The sequence below is a fragment of the Mytilus galloprovincialis genome, chromosome 1 (genome assembly GCF_965363235.1).
Source record: "Mytilus galloprovincialis chromosome 1, xbMytGall1.hap1.1, whole genome shotgun sequence".
Classification (NCBI taxonomy): domain Eukaryota; kingdom Metazoa; phylum Mollusca; class Bivalvia; order Mytilida; family Mytilidae; genus Mytilus; species Mytilus galloprovincialis.
In genome coordinates this window covers 47,332,416-47,354,129 of record NC_134838.1, presented here as the reverse complement: position 1 = coordinate 47,354,129, position 21,714 = coordinate 47,332,416, and the positions used below count along the sequence as shown (strand labels likewise).

Below are 21,714 nucleotides of genomic sequence, written 5' to 3'. Positions count from 1 at the left end.
TTTCTTGTTTCTTCGGGTGACACAAAAACAGGTAAAATTGGACATAATTTTTTGTTGTTTAAATAGTTTGGTGATGGCCTTTCATTTAATAACATACATTTGAGCGAGTGCTTGCATTTCATATCCCAGTGAAATAAAGAATACTTCTGCAATATCTATATCATTGACTACATGTGGAAAAATTTAAACTGGAATCGTACGGCAAAAATGACAATGGTATTTTCTCGTTGTCAACTTTCTTTTTTTTTAGTTTTGTTTACATCTCAGTGTTTACTTTATGTGTGTTAATTTTCACATTTATTGGACATCATCGATGCTCCGACACTGTTATGAAAAAGAACGACGATGGCTACCCGATATATTGTTCCGGATTCTCGACTTTCGAGATGTTTCTATTCGTGGTGGTAGATTTGATTGTATCAGAACAGTCACCAATTTTGTTCCATCTTGTAAAATAGAATTGACTGAATGTGTATTCGTGGGAGATTCTTCCCAGAAATTGCCCTAATGACCTTAATTTGATTCCTCTTGCAAATTTCATCTGAATTTGTACATTCAAAATGCACTAATTGCTTCTCAGGATTCGATCCCTCCGTGCAATTTGGATTAGCAACCCAATATAGATAATTTATTTCAATATCGCTTTCGAATACAATTTGAGTTTTTGGTATTTAAATGTGACACAGCGGTTAAACTAAAAAGTCAGATAAGTTATTTATTAGACAATATACAATGTGCATAGACAGACGAATAAAACAATACCACACCAATAAACTTTATTCAATAAAATTCAATTAAGCAAATACTCTTCAAAATGAATAGTTTCTGTTAGTTCGAATAGTTCGAAATGGTAACAGGGATTATAAGTGAAAACAAACTTCGAAAAAACCCAGTAATACAAATTCCGACAATACCATCTGTATGTTCGATTGATACATCTAACTTTACGAAACAAGTATAACAAGTGTAAATGTGAAAGTTTCTTTTTTAACGTTTTACCTTTACACTCTTCCTCCAAACCTTTATTGTTATCATTGTTCTCTTTGTCCTGTTTACATACACATCTATCGGAAAGTAATTCCACAACTTTGTCGGCAACTTTTTCGGCAATATGCAGGTGGTCAACAACTTCAAATAAAGGTTAAAATAAAATGTTCGACTCTAATATAAAACGTTTGCTGTTTGTTTTAAATTCAAATGAAAACGTTTAATGCATATTCAAGAAAAGACAAAATCAATATATAGAGGACCCTGAAAAATAGAAAGATACAGAGAGCGAGAAATGTGGACAGTCCCTTGTTAATGTGGTTATGCTAGCCTATTTAACACTAGAGTTCATCGTTGATAGAAAATATTAACAGTACCTGTCTTGATTTTCCATGATATTTAATTCATGAAAAATATACTCATCTTTGCTTTCAAGGAAACAGATTTGAGCGCTCCTGATAAAGGTATATATACATCCAAGCGTTTCAGACGCACTTCTTCAGTGTTGTCTTTAAACTGGTTATTTCTAAATGTATTTGTTTCATCATGAAATGTTATTCTTTCTTTCCAACACCAGAACAAGTATCAGAGAAATTGCAAATACAAAAATTTCTGTGTATAAATAAACTCATAAAAAATAAGAACCAAAATGCTGCACGCTAGCCTAAACATTTTGTCAAATAGAGCTAACTTGAAGGTAATCTATAACTTGAGTAGAAAATCCTTAGTATGTCGAAAAATTCAAAGTTTTGTAAACAGTTATTTCATAATAATAACCATATCAATGGAAATTATTGTCAGCAGAGACGTGCTGACAACTGGGCTGGTGATACTCTCGGAGAGAAAAACTCTACCACCAGTGGCATAGACAGCCCACTAGTAGCACGATTTCAGTCTGAAACGGTCATTTTGGTCTGATCACATCTTGATTGACTGGATTTACCGCTAGAGAAATTCGTCAAGATATTTAAGATCGTTTAGTCGTCGTTCAGATCGATAGCCTCATCAGGTAAATCAGTTCGTCAAGGCATGTCAAGACGGAAAAGACCGAATCGTCTAGCGGGTTGTTTAGACCCGTTAAGAGCGTGTCAGACCAAAACAGACCATGGATAGAAAATTACGTTCAAAATTTTCAGACCCTTTTTAGATCCGTTCAGTATACCGGTTTGATACCACGAGTTGCGCCCCTTCTACTCGATAATGAATTTTAGATTAATATACATGTATATATGTATTTTAATATTAGAATTTGAAGTATATTTTGATTAATTAAAAAAAATAAAGATTAAATCTTCTGTTGATTCGTTATTTCTTTTCTTGTTTTGTTAAGGAACTAATAAATTATTCGTCTAAACATGTTGTTTAGTATTTATTAAATGTTAGTTTATATAAATATATATTGAAAATAAATGAAATGCAAGGGCGTATATTAATTGTATATACTCCAAAATGTATGCCATAAATTTAACCTTAAAATGTTGTGAACACCGGTGAAATTATTTTTCGTATTTGAATATTAGTAACGGAAAATCCTTAACGTAACCTAAAAAAGTTACCTCAGGAGATGTGGTATGATTGCCAATGAGACAATCCACAGAAATGCAGCGGAGGCAAACTAACACATGCATATTTGTGTTTTATGTATGACAGTTGCTTTAATTCGTTGTCTGTTGATATATGTCCTAGTTTACCGTTGAAGCTGTTGCTTTTTTTTGTATGTTTAATTTTTTTCGTGCGAGTTACTCTATATTAAAAATATTCCCGACATCCGGAAATTCGAAAAAAGACTTTCCGAATTCCGAAAGCTGATCATAATACTGCATTCAGTCTCTGTCGGGACGGTGTTAAAGTATCACCTTTTAAAAAGTTTCATTCAAACAATGTATCCTTATAATATTTATTTTCTAATTCATATAATATGTATATAGTACTTAGTATATATATATATATGGCGTTAATTTAAAAAAAAAATCTGTTTTAGTTAAAATGGTCGAGTTCAATGGCACGTGCTAGTAATCAACCGGGTCAACAGGTAACAGAATCATTGATCCATAACGTAAGAAAGTACATGCCTATTACACGGGTGTCATTCGGTTTATCGAGAGAAATGATCGTGAAAGAATATCTAACGGCGGTCAAGTATTGAGAGACGATCGTGAAAGTTCTGGTAACGGATCGTGAAAGACATTTAATCGAGAAGACATATGAAAGGTCAATACATATTCCAATTTAATTAATCACACAGACAAATTTACGACAAAATATAACTGTCTGTCAAAATGGTTCAACATTATGATCAGTATGTGAGAATATCCAGTTTTAAAAGTACATAGTTATTACAAAACAACAAAAGGCAGATTGTTTCTCAACATTTCACTTGCATAAAAAATGTAAACAAACATGATTTTTTCACAAATTCGACTAGAAAAACTACTTTAATACGAATAAGGGCATTCTATTTGAATTAATCAAATGGTTCTCATAGTTATTTTGTATAAACATAATCTGAAACTTGGTAAATAAAGAATTATTTACACAAAAATTGATTTTTCGGATCGTGAAAGATCACGTACCGCATTTTTGAAGATCGTGAAAAGGATCGTGAAAGATCTGATACTACGAAGACGTTCAAATTATTCTTCAATTATATCATAATTAATATTTGTTATTGGTATTGCGAAAAGCTATATAGGTCAACATCCTCAATAGGTTTAAGCTTTTCAAAGTATTGATATTTTCAGAAAATGAAATGTAAAATAGTTGGGTAATTGTAGGATGAAGCTTTTTATTGTCATGTGAAGTACTCACTTATCACGAGTTATAGGATACCCACATTTTGTATATCGGATCCTATAAACTACATGTCCGTCAGACAGGATTCACCTGACCCCGAATTTGCCTTATTTCATGGATGAAGATTCATTTTTGTGGTCAAGTCCGTATCGCGGATTCGTTAAGCTTTAGGATAACTGTCTGTTGTTATGATTGTGAGGTGTACATTTTCGACTTCTGCAAGGTTTCAAATAACATCGAACTCATTATCATGCATCATTCGGCAATGCTTGTTTTATGTTGTCTAGCCTTTTGAATATATACCTGCATGCTATAGCGCCATGGTATTTCGTGTATGGTGTACATGTCTGTCTGCATGTTTCATATATGACCATGATGACGTCAATTGTATTTGATATATTGAATGATAGTAAGATGTCTATGTCTGGCTCTCGGTCAGGGTTCATATACTTTTGACCTTATGTTTCGAATTAATTGGCCAAGCATAACTTTTACATTTGTCATTTTCTAAGGCACTGTAAGGATCGGAACACATTTATTTGGTCTACAGTATATTTGTAGAGATCTGTTACAGTACGTCATGGCTCATCTGACCTTGCACTCCTTTTATGAACCATTGACAATCATGATTTAAAAAAAAAAGAAGATGTGGTATGATTGCCAAAGAGACAACTATCCACAAGAGACAAAAATGACACAGACATTAACAACTATAGGTCACCGTACGGCCTTCAACAATGAGCAAAGCCCGTACCGCATAGTCAGCTATAAAGACCCCGATATGACAATGTAAAACAATTCAAACGAGAAAACTAACGGCCTTATTTGTATAAAAAAAGATGAACGAAAAACAAATATGTAACACATAAACAAACGACAACCACTGAATTACAGGTTCCTGACTTTGGACAGGTACATACATAAATAATGTGGCGGGGTTAGACATGTTAGCGGGATCCCAACCCTCCCCCTAACCTGAGACCGTGGTATAACAGTATAACATAAGAACGAACCATAAAAATCAATTGAAAAGTCTTAACTCATCAGATGAACACAAATATATTAAGCACATTAAGCGCATTTGACACTTCTAGTAAAACCCTTGATATTATAGACGTTCCAAAAATTAACTATCATAAGTAAAGCAGACGAGACATTACAGCATTTGTGCTCTGGTATTCTATAGTCTGTAGTATATAGTTAAATCAATCCACATCTGCGTTGTATATACAGAACTTAAGAAAGTACTGTTGCACAAAATGTTGTTTATCGTTCAATCTCAAATTACTCATGAAAGATACTGTTTTGCTGTAATTTTTTGTTTGATAGATATCATTTTGGTTTAAACGTTGCATAACCATATTATTGGCTAAATAGTGTCGGTCTGCCTGAATTGCACTTGACCAATTCTCAGAGCTGAATCTTTCAAACTTATTTAGACACGTTTTTAGTTGTTGTTTTTTTTTTAACTTTCGAGGTAAAGTGTTGAATAAAAAAAAATAGCTTTAATGTTCATCCTTATCAAAATAGTTACAGGCTTCAACCAGTTGCAGGTTTATCAAATGGTTAACTAGCAATTAGTCTGGTCACGCATTATCTTTCACGATCAAAATAATGCGTTGCCTGATCTTTCACGACCAAGTTTGATGGATATTCAACAAATTCATGGTTTTCATATACAAATTAATGCTTTCAAGAGAAGAACATACCTTAATTTTACTGTACTATCAGATACACCAAAGATTAAATTTCAAATATATCACGATAAACTGAAATATGACCATTATAGGTACAAAAAGCGTGTTATTTGTAATTAATTTCATAGACATGCATTGCGCCTTTTGTGTTTTTTCATAAAGTACTGCATATTTTCTCTATCTTATTTCACAGTTATGTTGAGGAAGTTAAACCATTTTGACAGACATATTCTTTTGTTCGGATTTGTTCCGCGTTTTGAAAATTAAGCGATTTTTTCAAAGATTCTGAACTAGAATGTACATTAATGGTCTTTCACGATCCGTTACCAGAACTTTCACGATCGTCTCTCAATACTTGACCGCCGTTAGATATTCTTTCACGATCATTTCTCTCGATAAACCGAATGACACCCGTGTATTATATTTTACAATTACTCTCATCATCATTCTTAATACAAAGGTGCCGTAGGGCTAAACGTTAATAAAGAATTAATGAATTTGTGTATACACGTATTAGTGATGTCTGACCGTCAGATTTTAATATACATGCTTGTTTTTTTTTATATTGAGCAAAATAACGAATTTGAATCTATTATACGTTAAAGGTTCTTACAATATCATATATGTCTAAACACTATACCCAAAGACCATGCAAAATATTTGAGCGCCGCATGGAAAACCATTAAAAACATGTACTGTTCGGAAGTTTGTTTAGTATTCACAGGAAACTTTTAGCTTCTCTACTTATATAGTTTAGAGAGTATTCCTTTAAAGTGTGTCAGTTATATAAAGTAGTGTGTATTTGTATTCTATTTATTGGCTAATTGTATCATTATAATATACATTTTGTATTTTACAACTATATACTATAAGTTGTAGTGTGATTGATTGTTGTTTAAAGTCCAGTGGCAAATACTTCATGCATGTTTAGGACCAGCTGTAAGTTTATGACATATATGGATTTCACCGGTGTAGTTTCACGTGTTATGATAGATAAAAAAAAATAATTATTTTTAAATATCGAAACATAAAGGAGGCAAGGCGCATGGATTATCCGCACTTATCAGTTCTTTTCTCTTTTTGTCTTAAAAAAATAATGGGTTTTTATTTCGATTTTTTTTTTATATATGTTTATATAATTTACGATAACTGTGGTGTATACGTGCTGTCAGACGAAAGATAAATATGTGCCTTCTAAATATCTTTTTTAATGGATTGTATGCTTTCGCATTGACGTTTAACACACATCTTTAATTACTTACTGTGATGTATGTAGAAATTCAAACGTACTGGAGAATGAAGGATTCAAATCCAAGCTTTGAATTAAAATGGTAATTAAATAGCCACTCAAATAAAAGAACAAGTGTAAGTGTTGGAATGACATATACAATATATATCACCATGTGCATTGCCGGAGAATTTAATTTTGATTTTACTTTGGTAACTGGACAAAATTGAAGAGAGGCAGCCCAATCTTTTCTCATTTTTGTTACGAGTACAAATAAACTGATCTTAGTTATTTCGTAAAGCATTTCCTTTCAATAATAAAATCGCGTGATACGGTGCTTTTTGTCCGCAATTCGCTTTTTGTCCGCTTTTGCTTTTTGTCCGATAATTTTGCTTTTTGTCCGAAACTTTTGCTTTTTGTCCGTTGCTTTTTGTCCGTTTTGCCTTTTGTCCGATTATTTTGCTTTTTGTCCGAAACTTTTGCTTTTTGTCCGTTGCTTTTTGTCCGTTTTGCCTTTTGTCCGATTATTTTGCTTTTTGTCCGAAACTTTTGCTTTTTGTCCGTTGCTTTTTGTCCGTTTTGCTTTTTGTCCGATAATTTTGCTTTATGTCCGATATAAAATGTGTATATTTTTGGCAGGTTTCATTTTGAACTTCAAAATACCATGTCCTTTTAGGAGTTAAATACAGACCATACTCACATTATAAATGATTTGTACATGAAATTTCATGTCTTTTACAATATATCGCATTACCTCTAAAATGGCTCGAAGCACTAATATCCTAGACCCGTAGGTGTTGGTCAACAGAGGGCAAGGGGAATACTCTTGTATATCCCTAAGTCTAAAAAACAACTATTGAAAGCTGGCTAAACTAAGACATACTCCAGGTAGGCCATTATACCAGAAGAAGAGGTAGTCAAACCCTTATAAATGGCTTATAGCACTTATGTCCTGGATCTACACGAGTTTATCAGCAACGAATTAAAAGGGGCATGAGTTTCGCCGGTATATCACGAAGTAAAAATAAACCTCATTATTGCCAGCTCTTCAAACTAAGAGATTCTCCACGTTGGCCATTATACCAGAGGTATAGGTAGGCAGTGCCCCTTAAATGGTCCATGGGCCATGGCACTTATGTCCTCGACCCGTACGAGTTGGTCAGAAGAGGGTAAGGGGAATACTCTAGTATATCACACAGTCCACCAAAAATAGTGACGGCTGCCCAAACTAAGACATTTTTAGGTGCGCCCTTATACTAGATGTTGGAGTAGTCATTCTCTTAAGAATGGCTCATAGCACTTATGCTATAGACCCGAACGAGTTTGTCAACAATGAGTTAAAAGGGGGATGAATTAGCCCGGTATATAACGAAGTTGAAATAAACTGTTGCATGCTGGCTAAACTAAGAAATTATCCACGCGGGCCATAATATGAGAGGCAGAGGAAGGGATTGCCTCTATAAAATGACCATGAGCACGTATGACCTAGACCTGTACGAGTTAGTCAGCAAAGTGTAAGGTTGGTACCCTAGTATATAATAAAGTCGAACTAAACTATTGCTGGATGGCTAAGAGATTCTCCGCGTGGGCCATGATACCAGAGGTAGAGGTTGTCATTGCCTCTAAAATGGCCTAAATCACTTATTCCCTAGAGAAGTACGCGGTATCATCAAAGGGTTTAAAAGGGAGTTGGAACCTCTGTTTACAAAGAAGTCGAAATAAATTATTGCCGGCTTGCTTAAGTACGAGATTCTCCAAGTTGGCCATTAATTCTAGGTTGAATGTGTGCATTGCCTTTTAAATGGCTGATAAAACTAACGCCCTAGACCTGTACGAGTTTGTCAGCAAAAGGTTAAAGGGGGGATGCGATGCCTCTTTTTACAACGAAAATATAAATTAAGCCGACTGGCCTAACTAAGAGATTCTATACGCGGGGTATTATATCAGAGGATGAGGTAGGCATTACCTCTAACATAGCCATAACACGTATGTCCCAGACCCGTGTAAGTTAATCAGCAAACGGTAAGGGGGGTACCTAAGTATATCACAAAGTCGAAATAAACTATTGCTGGCTGGCTAAACGAAGAGATTCTCCACATGGGCCATGATACCAGAGGTAGAAGTGGCCATAGCCTCAAAAATGGCCACTTATGCCGTAGACCCGTACCAGTGCTTCAGCAAAGTGTTAAAAGGGGGAGGTGGTATCTATGTTTACAACGAAGTCGAAATGAATTATTGCCGGCTGGCCAAACAAAGAAATTCTCAACATAGGCCATTATAACAAAGGTAGTGGTGGACATTGCATCTAAAATGGCCCATACTTCTTATTCCATTGATATGTACGAGTTTGTCAGCAAAGGGTAAGGAGGGTACCCTGGTATATAAAAAAGTCGAAATAAACTATTGCCGGATGGCCAAAAATAAAAGATGATCCACGTTTATCATGATACCAGACGTAGAGGTGGGCCTCGCCTTTAAAATGGTTTATAGCACTTATGCCAGCAAAGGGAAAGGAGGGTGTTCTAGTATATCGCAAAGTCGTTATGAAATATTGCCGGCTGTTCAAACTACGAGATTCACCACATGGGCCATGCTACCAGAGGTATAGGTGGTCATTGCCTTTAAAATAGCCTATAGCACTTATATGGCATATACCCGTACGAGTTTGTCAGTAAAGAGCTAAAATGAGGAGGTGGTACCTCTGTTCACATTAAAGTCAAAATAACTGTAGCCGGTAGGCCAAACTCCGGGATTCTCTACGTGGATCATTATACCAGAGGTAGAGGTTTATTTCGACTTCGTTGTAAACAAAGGTAACACCTTTTATTTTTAACCCCTTGCAGGCAAAATCGTACAGGTCTTTGGAATTAGTGTTATATGCCATTTTAAAGGCAATTACCATATCTATCTCTGGTAAAATGGCCTACGTAGAGAACCTCTTAGTTTGGCCAGCCGGCAATACTTTATTTCGACTTTGTTGTAAACAGAGGTACCATCTCCCCCTTTTGATTCATTATTGTCAAACTCGTACGGGTCTAGGGCATAAGTGCTATAAGAAATTTGTATGGCAATGCCCTCCTCTATCTCTGGTAAAATGGCCTACGTGGAGAATCTTTTAGTTTGGCCAGCCGGCAATTATTAAAGTGTATTTCGACTTCGTTGCAAACAGAGGTACCACCTTACCCTTTTAATTCATTGTTGTCAAACTCGTACGGGTCTTGGGCCTAAGTGATCTGTGCCTTTTTTAAGGCAATGCCTACTTCTACCTCTGGCATCATACCCCACGTGGAGAATCTCTTGGCCAGCCGGCAATTGTTTATTTCGACTTTTTTATATACCAAGGTACTTCCCTAACCCTTTGGTGACTTACTCGCTGGCTTATCCCTTATTGTAAGTAAGTAAGTTCAATAAATATAAGACTATATGCCAGGTCTTTCTGACAACCAATTACAAACAAATTGGGGTTTATCTAATGAGGCTTTTCCCATGATGCAATTGCTCGTAGACTGTATACAGTTGACCAAATAATCCACAAATTCCGCAAAAGGATCTTTTAATTATAGGCCATGTCCATTTAGACATTAAGCAACAAAAGCCCAGCATGACCGATGCATTTGTCTTTAACATCTCCGATATTGATTCCGCGTGGCCTTCCAATTGACATGAGTGTCCATTGGTGTTCATTGTTAAACCTTTGGAGCTATATCAGTTTGTGTGGAAATTAAGAGCACGATGACCTTCCCTTGGTGATAACAACATGACCAACAACCATATCGTGTGTTACCAAAAGCCGTCAGCGATAGTCACACCGACAATTTGCTACCTTCGTGGACAAAAGCCTGGCTTTTCGCTGGATCCTAATTAACATCTAGTGTTGTCACTACCATTTGCTGTAGAGATTTAGTTGCACAACATAACAGAAACATTCTTTGTAAATACTCTATGTTGATATTTTGACATTTGGATGGTTCATATACCAATTGTAGCCGAAAAATGATAATGAAACATTTCTGTTTAATATCGATCTATTGTTGGAATTGTAAATTTTCATATTCAATTTTTGTTTGTTTAAAGATGACCATTTTAAATAAAGATTTTAATTTTTTAAAAAGCAAGTGTTAGACTTGTGCTTTTATTGCCACTCAGTTCATATAACCTGTCATTTTAGTCGAGCCTGTAACTTTTGTTGCAGAAAGCTCGACATATGAATAGTGATCCGGCGGCGGCGGCGGCGGCGGCGTAAGTTAACTTCTGAAAAGCTTAATATTTTAGAAGGTGGAAGAATTGGATGCTTCATACTCTGTATATAGATGCCTCATGTTACGAAGTTTCCGTCAGTTACATGTCCAATGTCCTTGACCTCATTTTCATGGTTCAGTGATCACTTGAAAAAAAAGTTCAGAATTTTTGTAATGTTGAATTCTCTCTTATTATAAGTAATAGGATAACTATATTTGGTATGTGCGTACCTTGCAAGGTACTCATGCCCGTCACACAGTTTTCACTTGACCTCGACTTCATTTCGTGGATCAGTGAACAAAGGTTAGAATAAGTTTTGGTGGTCAAGTCCACATCTCAGATACTATAAGCAACAGGGCTAGTATATTCGGTGTATGGAAGGACTGTACGGTGTACATGTCCAACTGGCAGGTGTCATCTGACCTTGACCTCATTTTCACGGTTCAGTGGTTATAGTTAAATTTTTCTGTCTTGGTCTGTTTTTCTCATACTTTATGCAATGAGTCTACAATATTTGTTGTATGGAATGATTGTAAGGTGTACATGTCTAGCGGGAAGATATCATCTGACCTTGACCTCATTTTCATGGTTCAGTGGTCAAAGTTCAGTTTTTGAGTTTTGGTCTTTTTATCTAATATTATATGCCAAAGGTCACTATATTTGGTGCATGAAAATATCTTATGATCTATATATAAGTCTCCCAGGTTTTATTTGACCATGACCTCAATTTCACGGTTCATTGCACAGTGTTAAGTTTTTGTGTTTTGGTCTGTTTTTCTTAAACTATAAGTAATAGGTCAAGTATATTTGTTGTATCGAAGAATTGTTAGCTGTTCATGTCTGCCTGGTATGGTTCGTCTGACCTTTACCTCATTTTCATAATTCATTTGGTCTTTGTTTAGCTATCTTGGTTAATGTTAAGTTTATGTGGCAGTTGTAATAAATCTTTATACTTAGGGCTATCAACATAATATTAATGATGAGTAAAGTAGGCGAGACATTTCAGTGTGTGCACTCTTGTTTAAATGTGCTTATTTATCCGAGTCCTGGACTGCATTCCAGTGGCTTTCATTCGTTTACTTTTGTGTAAATTTTATACAGATCAGTATTTTTTCAAATGTTTTACCAATATTTTAGCTGCATGTAACATCTTGAACACTCAGAACAGCAAAACAAAATTTAGATTTCAGAAATAAATAGCCTTTAGTCATCGACGAATAGCCGATGATTTCAAGAGTTGTTTCCGTTAAAGGATGATTCCTTTTTTTTTGTGCAATACTTGCTCTTTCGGAGGCTCGAGGGTAATTTCAGCAAAAATTTTATCATTTTTGTTTTCATTACAAATTTTATTTATTACACTATTAGTTATAACTTTATGAATTGGCTCAAAAATCAACCCAAAAAATCGAATGATTTTGGCCTCAGATTTATTTTTCAAATGTTTATATCACTGTAAAAGCTCCAAATTGTCTCCCTTTAGTGCAATAATGACATTTTGTTTTGGCATTAGAATTAAAATATCTTTTTCAACTCATCGGTGACCTATAGATATTTTTCAAATATGCTTTACGTAAACTAAACAGTTGTAAAATTAAATCGATTTCTGTAATTTAGTTCTTTTTTTATTTCGATATATATATCTCTCTATTTCTCCTATTAGTTCAACTTAAAAAAAAGTACCTTAACAAAAATGGTTGCTTCTTTCGAGGGCAGATTGTGAGCTTAAGTGAACGATAACCCCATGTTTTTATTTGATTTTTCTATTTAGTATATGATAAAAGTTCATCTATAGAAAAACAAGCAAAATCCTACATGTATATTTAAAAAATAATGGATTAATACCCTCCAGTCCCCTTAACGACAAAAAAAATAAATAGAACATTACGTTTAAGTATCACCTACAGTATTTTACAACCTCCATTGGTGATACATTATATGTATTTCTGCTGTTGTTTTATTTAAGTTATTGTCCTGAATAAACATCTTTATGCGTTTTGCGTTTCAGTTTTTATTGTGAAATTTCTTCAATCAGCCAAGACAAACTTTAAATTTCGCCTTAACGATGTTTTCGCGAGAAATCCATGTATTATTATCAAATTACTACATTTAATCATTGTCTAGTGCCCTAAAATGAGATTTTCCGAGACGCTGGGTTTGAAATGGGATACCCTATTTAATTTAAACAATATTTACAATCTTTTCAAAAAGATGCAGATAGGAATTTTCGTTCCTTATGAAAGTGTTCGCAAGGAGTTAAATTATAAACTCCTTATAGGATTATCAAAAAGCAACTATTAAGGACCCCCTTGGAATAAAGATCTTCCAAGACAACGTGTTCGAGAGTTTGAGTTTAATACATGACTTTTTAAAACTTAATGGACGGAGCAGGATTATCTTACTCTTCCAGTTAACCATACATCATCACAGTTGCATTGGTTCTTGTTGCTCAGATTTTAAATTTCAATGATTTCGTCCGAGACCACAATTGTCGTCCCTTGATTTTCGTTATTAGTCCCTAGTGATAACAGTGGGTTACTTGCCAATAATTTTTATACCCCCTCCAAATTTATTTCTCCTTGTTTAATGCCTCACATTGTAAGTAAGGGGGGGGGGTGAAATTACACTGTAAAAAAATTTGGGTCCAGAATTTTACAGGAAAGTAGTGATTTGGTCCAGCTGAAAAAGGTTAAAATTAGCACTTCGGAAGCTGTCAAAAGATTTCAAGACACCCTAAACACAAAATTGTCCATATTTTGAGTTAGACGCGATGAAGTTTTCTATAATTTTGATATAATTTGTCCCAAAATTAGTACGACACACTGTAAAAGTTTCATTGAGAAAGCGCAGGTGGGATTTTTTAAATTTTCATTTATGTTCTAAAAGAAATGCACTACGAATTAATTGTGTTCTCGGACCATTTGTTTTGTGGACTGTTGTGTATCTTGTTGTTTTTCATTCAGCTGCGGCTTTGTTGGTTTGTTTCAACCCTTTTTAGTGTGATTATCCTTTGGTACACTTTGCCTCTCTCTTATATATGATATCGCAATAATTATATATATGTAAGCGTTCATATACATTTATATGGATACAATATTGAATTAAAATAGATATAATAATTAGATGAGTGAAAAAAAGAAAATGAAGTAATAATTGTACGTGTGAGGAGTTGGCATTCTTATAAAAAAGAAGATGTGGTATTATTGCCAATGAGACAACTATCCACAAAAGACCAAAATGACAGACATTAACAGCATTAGGTCACCGTGCGGCCTTCAACAATGAGGAAAGCCCATACAGCATAGTCAGCTATAAAAGGCCCCGACAAGACAATGTAAAACAATTCAAACGAGAAAACTAACGGCCTTATTTATGTCAAAAAAATAAATGAAAAAACAAATATGTAACACATAAACAAACGACAACCACTGAATATACAGGCTCCTGACTTGGTACAGGCACATACATAAATAATGTGGCGAGGTTAAAGTCTTTTACACTAGAAATATTTTAGATCTTGTTATATAGACTAATTCTTATTCATTCTGGTCGTAAGTTAGTCTGTCATCCTCAAACGTGTGAGCAATGGTGTACGTACACCAATTTGTAGAATACATGGGATATTCAAAGACTTAAACGAACGTTAAGTCTCAGAGGCATGACTTTTTATTAGTTGTTAGTGGCTTTGAAATAGCTGTCAGATAACTGCGCGTACTCTCAGATCTGTTCATTGTGACTTTTTGTGTCGGGATGTATAAGTACCCGGCCACGTCCACTTGTATTTGTGTCTATCTGATGAGTTAAGCCTTTTTCAACTGATTTTTATAGTTCGTTCTTATGTTGTACTGTTATACCACTGTCCCAGGTTAAGAGGGGGGGGGGGGGGTTGGGATCCCGCTAATATGTTTAACTCCGGCACATTATTTAAATCTGTGCCTGTCCCAAGTCAGGAGCCTGTTATTCAGTGGTTGTCGTTTGTTTATGTGTTACATATTTGTTTTTCGTTCATTTTTTTACTTAAATAAGGCCGTTAGTTTTCTCGTTTGAATTGTTTTACATTGTCTTATCGGGGCCTTTATAGCTGACTATGCGGTATGGGATTTGCTCATTGTTGAAGGTCGTACGGTGACCTATAGTTGTTAATGTTTGTGTCATTTTGGTCTTTTGTGGATAGTTGTCTCATTGGCAATCATACCACATCTTCTTTTTTATATGCTCGAAACTTTAGAATAGTTTAGAAATTTATCAAATCAAATAATCCTTGAGTGATGGTTTCGTTATTGAAATTCTAAATTGATGTTTAACCGCGCTAAATATTATATATGATAATCATACGAATAAGTCAGGAACGGAGTTTCAATCTGTAATTCAAAAGTTGTTGTTTGTTTCTGTATTTGTTTGTCGTATAGTGTTTTGTAAATCAATGGTTTTCTCGTTTGAATAGTTTTATCATTATGTTAAATGGTGTCGGCGTTTTCTACATGTGGAAGTGCACACATTTACGACATGTTATTGCTTAAACGCACAGTTTTTTCTTTCCGCTAATAATATATAGTCACCATTTGCACTTATATGCGAATGGCCGATTGACAGTCGCTCCAAAATATTTTGCAACATTTCAGTTAAAAAAAAACTTTTTTAAGTCTGGTAATATTTTCGTCATATTTCCAACAACTTTATTTTTCTTAAACATTACAAATATTACAAATATAACAAACAAACAAACTTCATTTTTGGAACACTATCACAAAGTTTACGTAATACATGTGTAGCTATTTATTTAGATAAACTGTATTAATCCATACATTTCGGAATTATTTAGCAACTATATCCAAATGACGAGGAAGTTCGAGGTTATTCAAGTAATAAGATTAAGGAAACTTTGGTTAACACTACAGCATTTTCAACAAAGTAGTTTATTTTTGTTTGACAAACTCGAAAAGAGGGGGAAAAGTAATAAAATGGTTACTTAAGCATTTACTTAATTTCTATCACGAAATAAATGCGTTTAATATTTTAGATACAGATACAATATAGTGCATTCGTAAATGTAAAACACTTTTTAATAGAAAATTTAAAAGAGATACATCAACAGTGTTTATTTTAGAATTGCTCAAGTCTGTAGGGCTAATTCCCGATTGTCCCACTTTTTTTTAAATTAGGAGCTCATATTGTCCCACATGAAAAGTTCTGACTGGTCCACATTATTTTATGAGGCGAAATGTTCTTATCCCTTGTTAGATTGTCTCTATGGTTTTGTTTCAGATATATAAGCCAAAATCTACATTTTATGCGATGCTCTTCTTTTAGACATTGCGGCCATCTTAATTATTGGGCGGGGTCATCGGATACTTTTTTGAAACTAAATACCCTAAGGATGATTTTGGCCATGTTTGCTTTAATTTTGCCAGTAGTTTCAGAAGAGAAGATTTTTGTAAAAATTAATGACGACGACGAATAATGAGAAAATGAGAAAAGCTCACTTAGTCCTATGGTCCAGGTGAGCTAAAAAGCAAAACGGACAAAAAGCAAAAGTGTCGGACAAAAAGCAAAATTATCGGACAAAAAGCAAAACGGACAAAAAGCAACGGACAAAAAGCAAAAGTATCGGACAAAAAGCAAAATTATCGGACAAAAAGCAAAACGGACAAAAAGCAACGGACAAAAAGCAAAAGTATCGGACAAAAAGCAAAATAATCGGACAAAAAGCAAAAGCGGACAAAAAGCAAATCGCGGACAAAAAGCACCGTATCAATCGCGCGTGATTATCTAACAAATACTCAGGCACAATGCAATGTACTGCTTTCGAGACAAATTATATCAAATTATAGAGCAGTTTAACGGCTCCAACTCAAAATACTAACCATTCTATGTTGGGGGTCGGGTCTACCATTTAATAGTCTGAAAGCCGTTTTTATTGTGATGATTGGGACTTTGCATTAAGCCGTTGGTCACGTGCCGAGTGGCACACGCTGATTAAAAGTCATTTTTCTTCACAATTACTATATCTATTGATACCATAAATATGAGTTATATACTAATATTCTCTGATATCCTGGCATGTTCTTTGGGGCCTTAAAACGTCGTTTTTTTAGAGTCCTTAATTAGTGCTAAAACTTTCTTCTTAGTGCACTAAGAAATCCTTTGTGGTATATACACAACGGACTCGTTGTTCTTAGTCACTACTTTACCTTAGATTTTATCACCTTAATTTTCATATGTATAATACTGCTTTTTATTTGATGCATGACATATAAAGGAAGAAATTTGAAAGATAAAAGCCTGCATTATACACTAGTATGTCATCGAATCATTTCAGACACTCATACACAAAGTATTCACACTGTCGTTTGCTAAATATGGACTATGATATATAGAAGCAGAGACATATACTATTGTATTATATGTGTCTGATAGAAGCGACGTAATCGTAAAGATAGATATAAGAAGATGTGCATTGTGGTATGAGTGCCAATGAGTCAAAAATATTATTTAGTTGTACAATAATTGTCTGATTGGCAATAAAATAGTTCCATTTTTTTTTTAAATCAAAGGTTTTGGATGTCATCGATTTCACCATTCCTGGTGTAAAACAGTCCCCGACTATACCGAACGTTGACTTATTATACGAACTAACCACTATCACACAGTTTTTACAAGCATGGCCCGTGTTATTACTTATAATGTCATACAGCCAGTTTTTTTGTATTATCTACAATTATGTATCATGTATTCGTTAATTTTTTTTTCTCTATTTAGTTATTAAAAATAAATCAACCTCACAACACACGTGTCAAGAAATATAAAAGGTAAATCTGATCACAGTAAATGTAACTATTATATATATATGTTCCTGCATGGGTGATTTATACAGTTATATATATACAGATTTAATGGTTATACAAAATGCATTCATGTTCACGTAATAAACGAATTTGGTAATTGTCATTGTTTTTTCTGGAATACACGTACTTGTCATAATTATCCCTACATTAATTTTGACTGTTTTTCCCCCGAGGGCTAATCATAACCTACGCCATACGACATGGAGAGATTAATAATAATAATAATAATAATAATAATAAATTCTTTATTTAAAGAGGGTAACTCAATTAGAAATAGTCTAATTTTCATTGAGGCCCTCAAACAAAATACATGCATACAGTTAACATTCATACATTCATACATTAATTTACAATATATATTACTAGTATATACACAATTCAATCATTGAAATATGCAAAGGGTAATAAATGACAATATTTGATATAGTTTTGTTAGAGGAAAACAAATTAGTTGACTTGCATATAATTTTCAAGAAAATGATTATAACTATGTTTCTTGAATAATTCCACATTAGGACATTTCTTTATTTCGAGTGGTAAATCATTCCATACTTTGGTTGCAGAATAATGAAAAGATTTTTTATAAAAATTTGTATTTGGTCTTGGAACAAAAAGATCATTATTAGAGACAGATCGTAAGTTGTGGCGTTGCACATCATCAATATTTAGTATTGCTAAGTAATCAGGTGTTAGCCCATTTACAATTTTATACATTAGAATTGATTGTTGGTATTTTATTCTTTTGGTAAAAGATAGCCATTTTAAAGAAGAAAACATGAAATTAGATGGAATAGAAATATCGCATTCCAGTATAATTCTTGCTACTCTTTTTTGAAGTTTTATGATTCTATCTGAATCTTTTTGTAATAAATTTCCCCAAACTGAACTACAATAGTCTATATATGGTAGAATATATGCATTATAAAATAGTTGCCTTGTGTGTATTGGCAAATATACTTTAATTTTATATAAAAGTGATACTTTAGATGAGATAATTTTACATATACGATCAACATGATCTTCCCAGCTTAAATTTTCATCAATGTCTATTCCAAGTAATTTGAAAGAATGGACATTCTCAATACATGTTTCGTTGACGGTAATACATAATTCTGATAGTTGTTTAAGTTTTTGTTTTGAACCCAATTTCATACACTTAGTTTTTTGTGCATTGATTTTCATACTGTTATTGTTACACCAAGATTGTATAGCATTTAAATCATTTTGCAATATGCTGTTTATTTTTTCAATGTTTTTATCATGAAAATGCAATGTTGAATCATCAGCATATAAATCCATATTGGATTGTTTAACATGAAGTGGTAAATCATTTATATATATTAAAAATAACAGCGGACCTAAAATAGAACCTTGAGGCACTCCATACTTTACAAACGATTTATCAGATTTAATGTTAGCGTATTGGACTTCTTGTTGTCTGTCAGACAAATATGATTTTATCCAATCTATTATATGTTTTCCGATATGATAAAATTTTAACTTTTCTAGAAGTATGGCATGGTTAATAAGGTCAAAAGCCTTACTGAAATCTAAAAACACTGTACCAACTATTTCTCCATTATCTAAATATTTTAACCATTCGTCAATTAGTTTAGTTAGCGCTGTTTGGCAGGAATGACCTTGTCTGAAACCTGACTGGGCGATATGTAACAATTTTTTATTGTTAAGGAATTCATATAACTGTGTACATACATGTCTTTCGAAAATTTTAGATATGGTATTCAAAATAGAAATTGGACGATAATTTGAGGGAATATCTCTTGGTCCTCCTTTATGTATAGCAGTTACTCTTGCAAGTTTTAATTTTTGAGGAAAACGATTTGAAGTTATACTTTTGTTTATTAAAAAAGTTAATGATGGGGATATTATTTCTGCACTTAACTTTAAAAATTTGGGACCTATTCCATCTAAACCTGCGGATTTATTAATATTAAGATGTTTTAGTTGAGAACACACCTCTCCAATGGAAATGAGTTTTAAATGAAAATTTTCAGTTTTCTTTAATTTTTCACTAGTAAAATTTTGTAGCATAGAAAAATCCATATCTGAAGTATTATTTCCAATAAGTTTTTCAGCTACGGATGAAAAATGAACATTAAGAGTATTTACAATATCTTGGTTGTTATAAACCGTTTGATTTTCATACTGCATTTTAGGTGGAAAAATATTATCCTCTTTTGGATTTAACTCTTTAATATGATTCCAAAGTTCTTTACTATTTTTGGAACTAGTTATGGCGTTTTGGTAATATTCCTTTTTTGCATTAAATATTAACGACGTTGTTTTATTACGCCACTTTTTAAAGTTTATCCAATCTTTTTTTGAATGATACATATTCCTATATTGAATGGAGTTTTTAATTTCTTCATTAAACCATTCGGCTTGTTTAAATGTTTTTACTCTTTTAGTTTTCATTGGTGCATGCTTGTTTATAACTTGATTAAAAAGTTCATACCATTTGTCGACAGCAATATCAATATCATCTTCCATTTCAACAATATGAAAAGGGGTTTGATGTAAGTCTGTACAAAAGGCATCTTCATTAAATTTTTTGAAACACCTATACTTTATTTCGATATGATTTTCTTTTTTTATCTTTATATTGATTTTTCTATTTAAGCATATAGGATAGTGGTCACTTAAAGCATATGAAGGTACATGACAATGGACAATATTTTCAGGATTAGTAGTGTAAATATGATCAATTAGAGTTTCAGATTTGTCACAAATACGTGTTGCAGTGGAAATTTGTTGTTGAAGATTAAAATTGTTTATGAAATTGATCCATTTTTTTATTCTCAATTTTAATCAAGTCAATATTAAAGTCCCCCATTAAAATTATCTCTTTGTTTTCTGAAAGAGCTGCATTAAATTCTTCCTCAAAAAGATCTATCCAGGACTGAGGGGAATTTGGTGGTCTATAAATAGTACAAATGAAGAAAGGTTTAGATTTTGGAAATTCTACCTCTAACCATAAAGTTTCTAATGTATTAATGGATAAATCAGATCGATTTTTAACTGCAATAGAATCTTTGACATAAACCAATAGGCCACCACCATCCTTACACTAGATTACTAGAATAGTTTGAAAGGTTTTAAGCTATTATTTCGTACCCATCTGTATTTGACACAAAATCAGTTATATTGTACTCATTCTTCACAAAAAAAAATAGAAATAGTCTTAGAGAAGGAAGTCGACCTATGCACAAATAATACTAATTTTCAAAGAAGATTTTTGACATGCTTGATCATGATCAAGTGTTTATTTTATCTTGAATTAGATCAAAATACCCAAAAAAGATTTTATGTCGTAGGGTTACGTATTTTCTCACGTATTTGACAATTATATTTGAAATTTTTACTAGAAAATCGCCGTTATTAGCGTCGTAAGAATATATATGCATCAACGGATGCAGACATTATTTCTCGCTGCATTGAAGACCTGTTGGTGACCTTCTGCTGTTGTCTTCTCTATGGTCGGGTTGTTGTCTCTTTGACAAATACAAATATCCCCCCTAACCCCCTATCATATTACAAGAGTTTATGTGAGTTAATTTAACATACAAAAAAATAGATATTTAACCCCTCTTTTGTGGTTATAAACATTGTGTTAAAATTTTTTGATTTCTTTTTACTTATATAAATACAAAAGTTATAATCCGAAAACAATCCGTCTTCGAACGATGTGATACCAATATACAACCATATTTTTTTTTTAATTTTTGCGGCCGTATGAAAAAGAATGAAGTCGGTGGGATTAAGAAAAGCATGAAATGTCCATAGACTCGAACTGGTCTTACCTTTTTAGCTTGCCAATATTTCATTATGTTTTAAATCATTGTCTTATTGGTCAATGTTTACAAACTCCTGATGTACAAAATTCCAATTAGGATGTGTATTCGAAAGT

General features: G+C 33.4%; 1 protein-coding gene across 1 annotated transcript in view; it reads right to left on the bottom strand.

Moving 5' to 3' along the window:
• The window catches only part of LOC143061181 (microfibril-associated glycoprotein 4-like), a 42,803-nt gene that overhangs the window by 8,483 nt on the left and 12,606 nt on the right, over nt 1-21,714 (bottom strand). Inside the window, exon 2 of the mRNA XM_076233697.1 lies at nt 1,000-1,128. Within this exon, the coding sequence (XP_076089812.1) occupies nt 1,000-1,128 (129 nt within the window). The remainder of the gene's footprint in view (nt 1-999; nt 1,129-21,714) is intronic.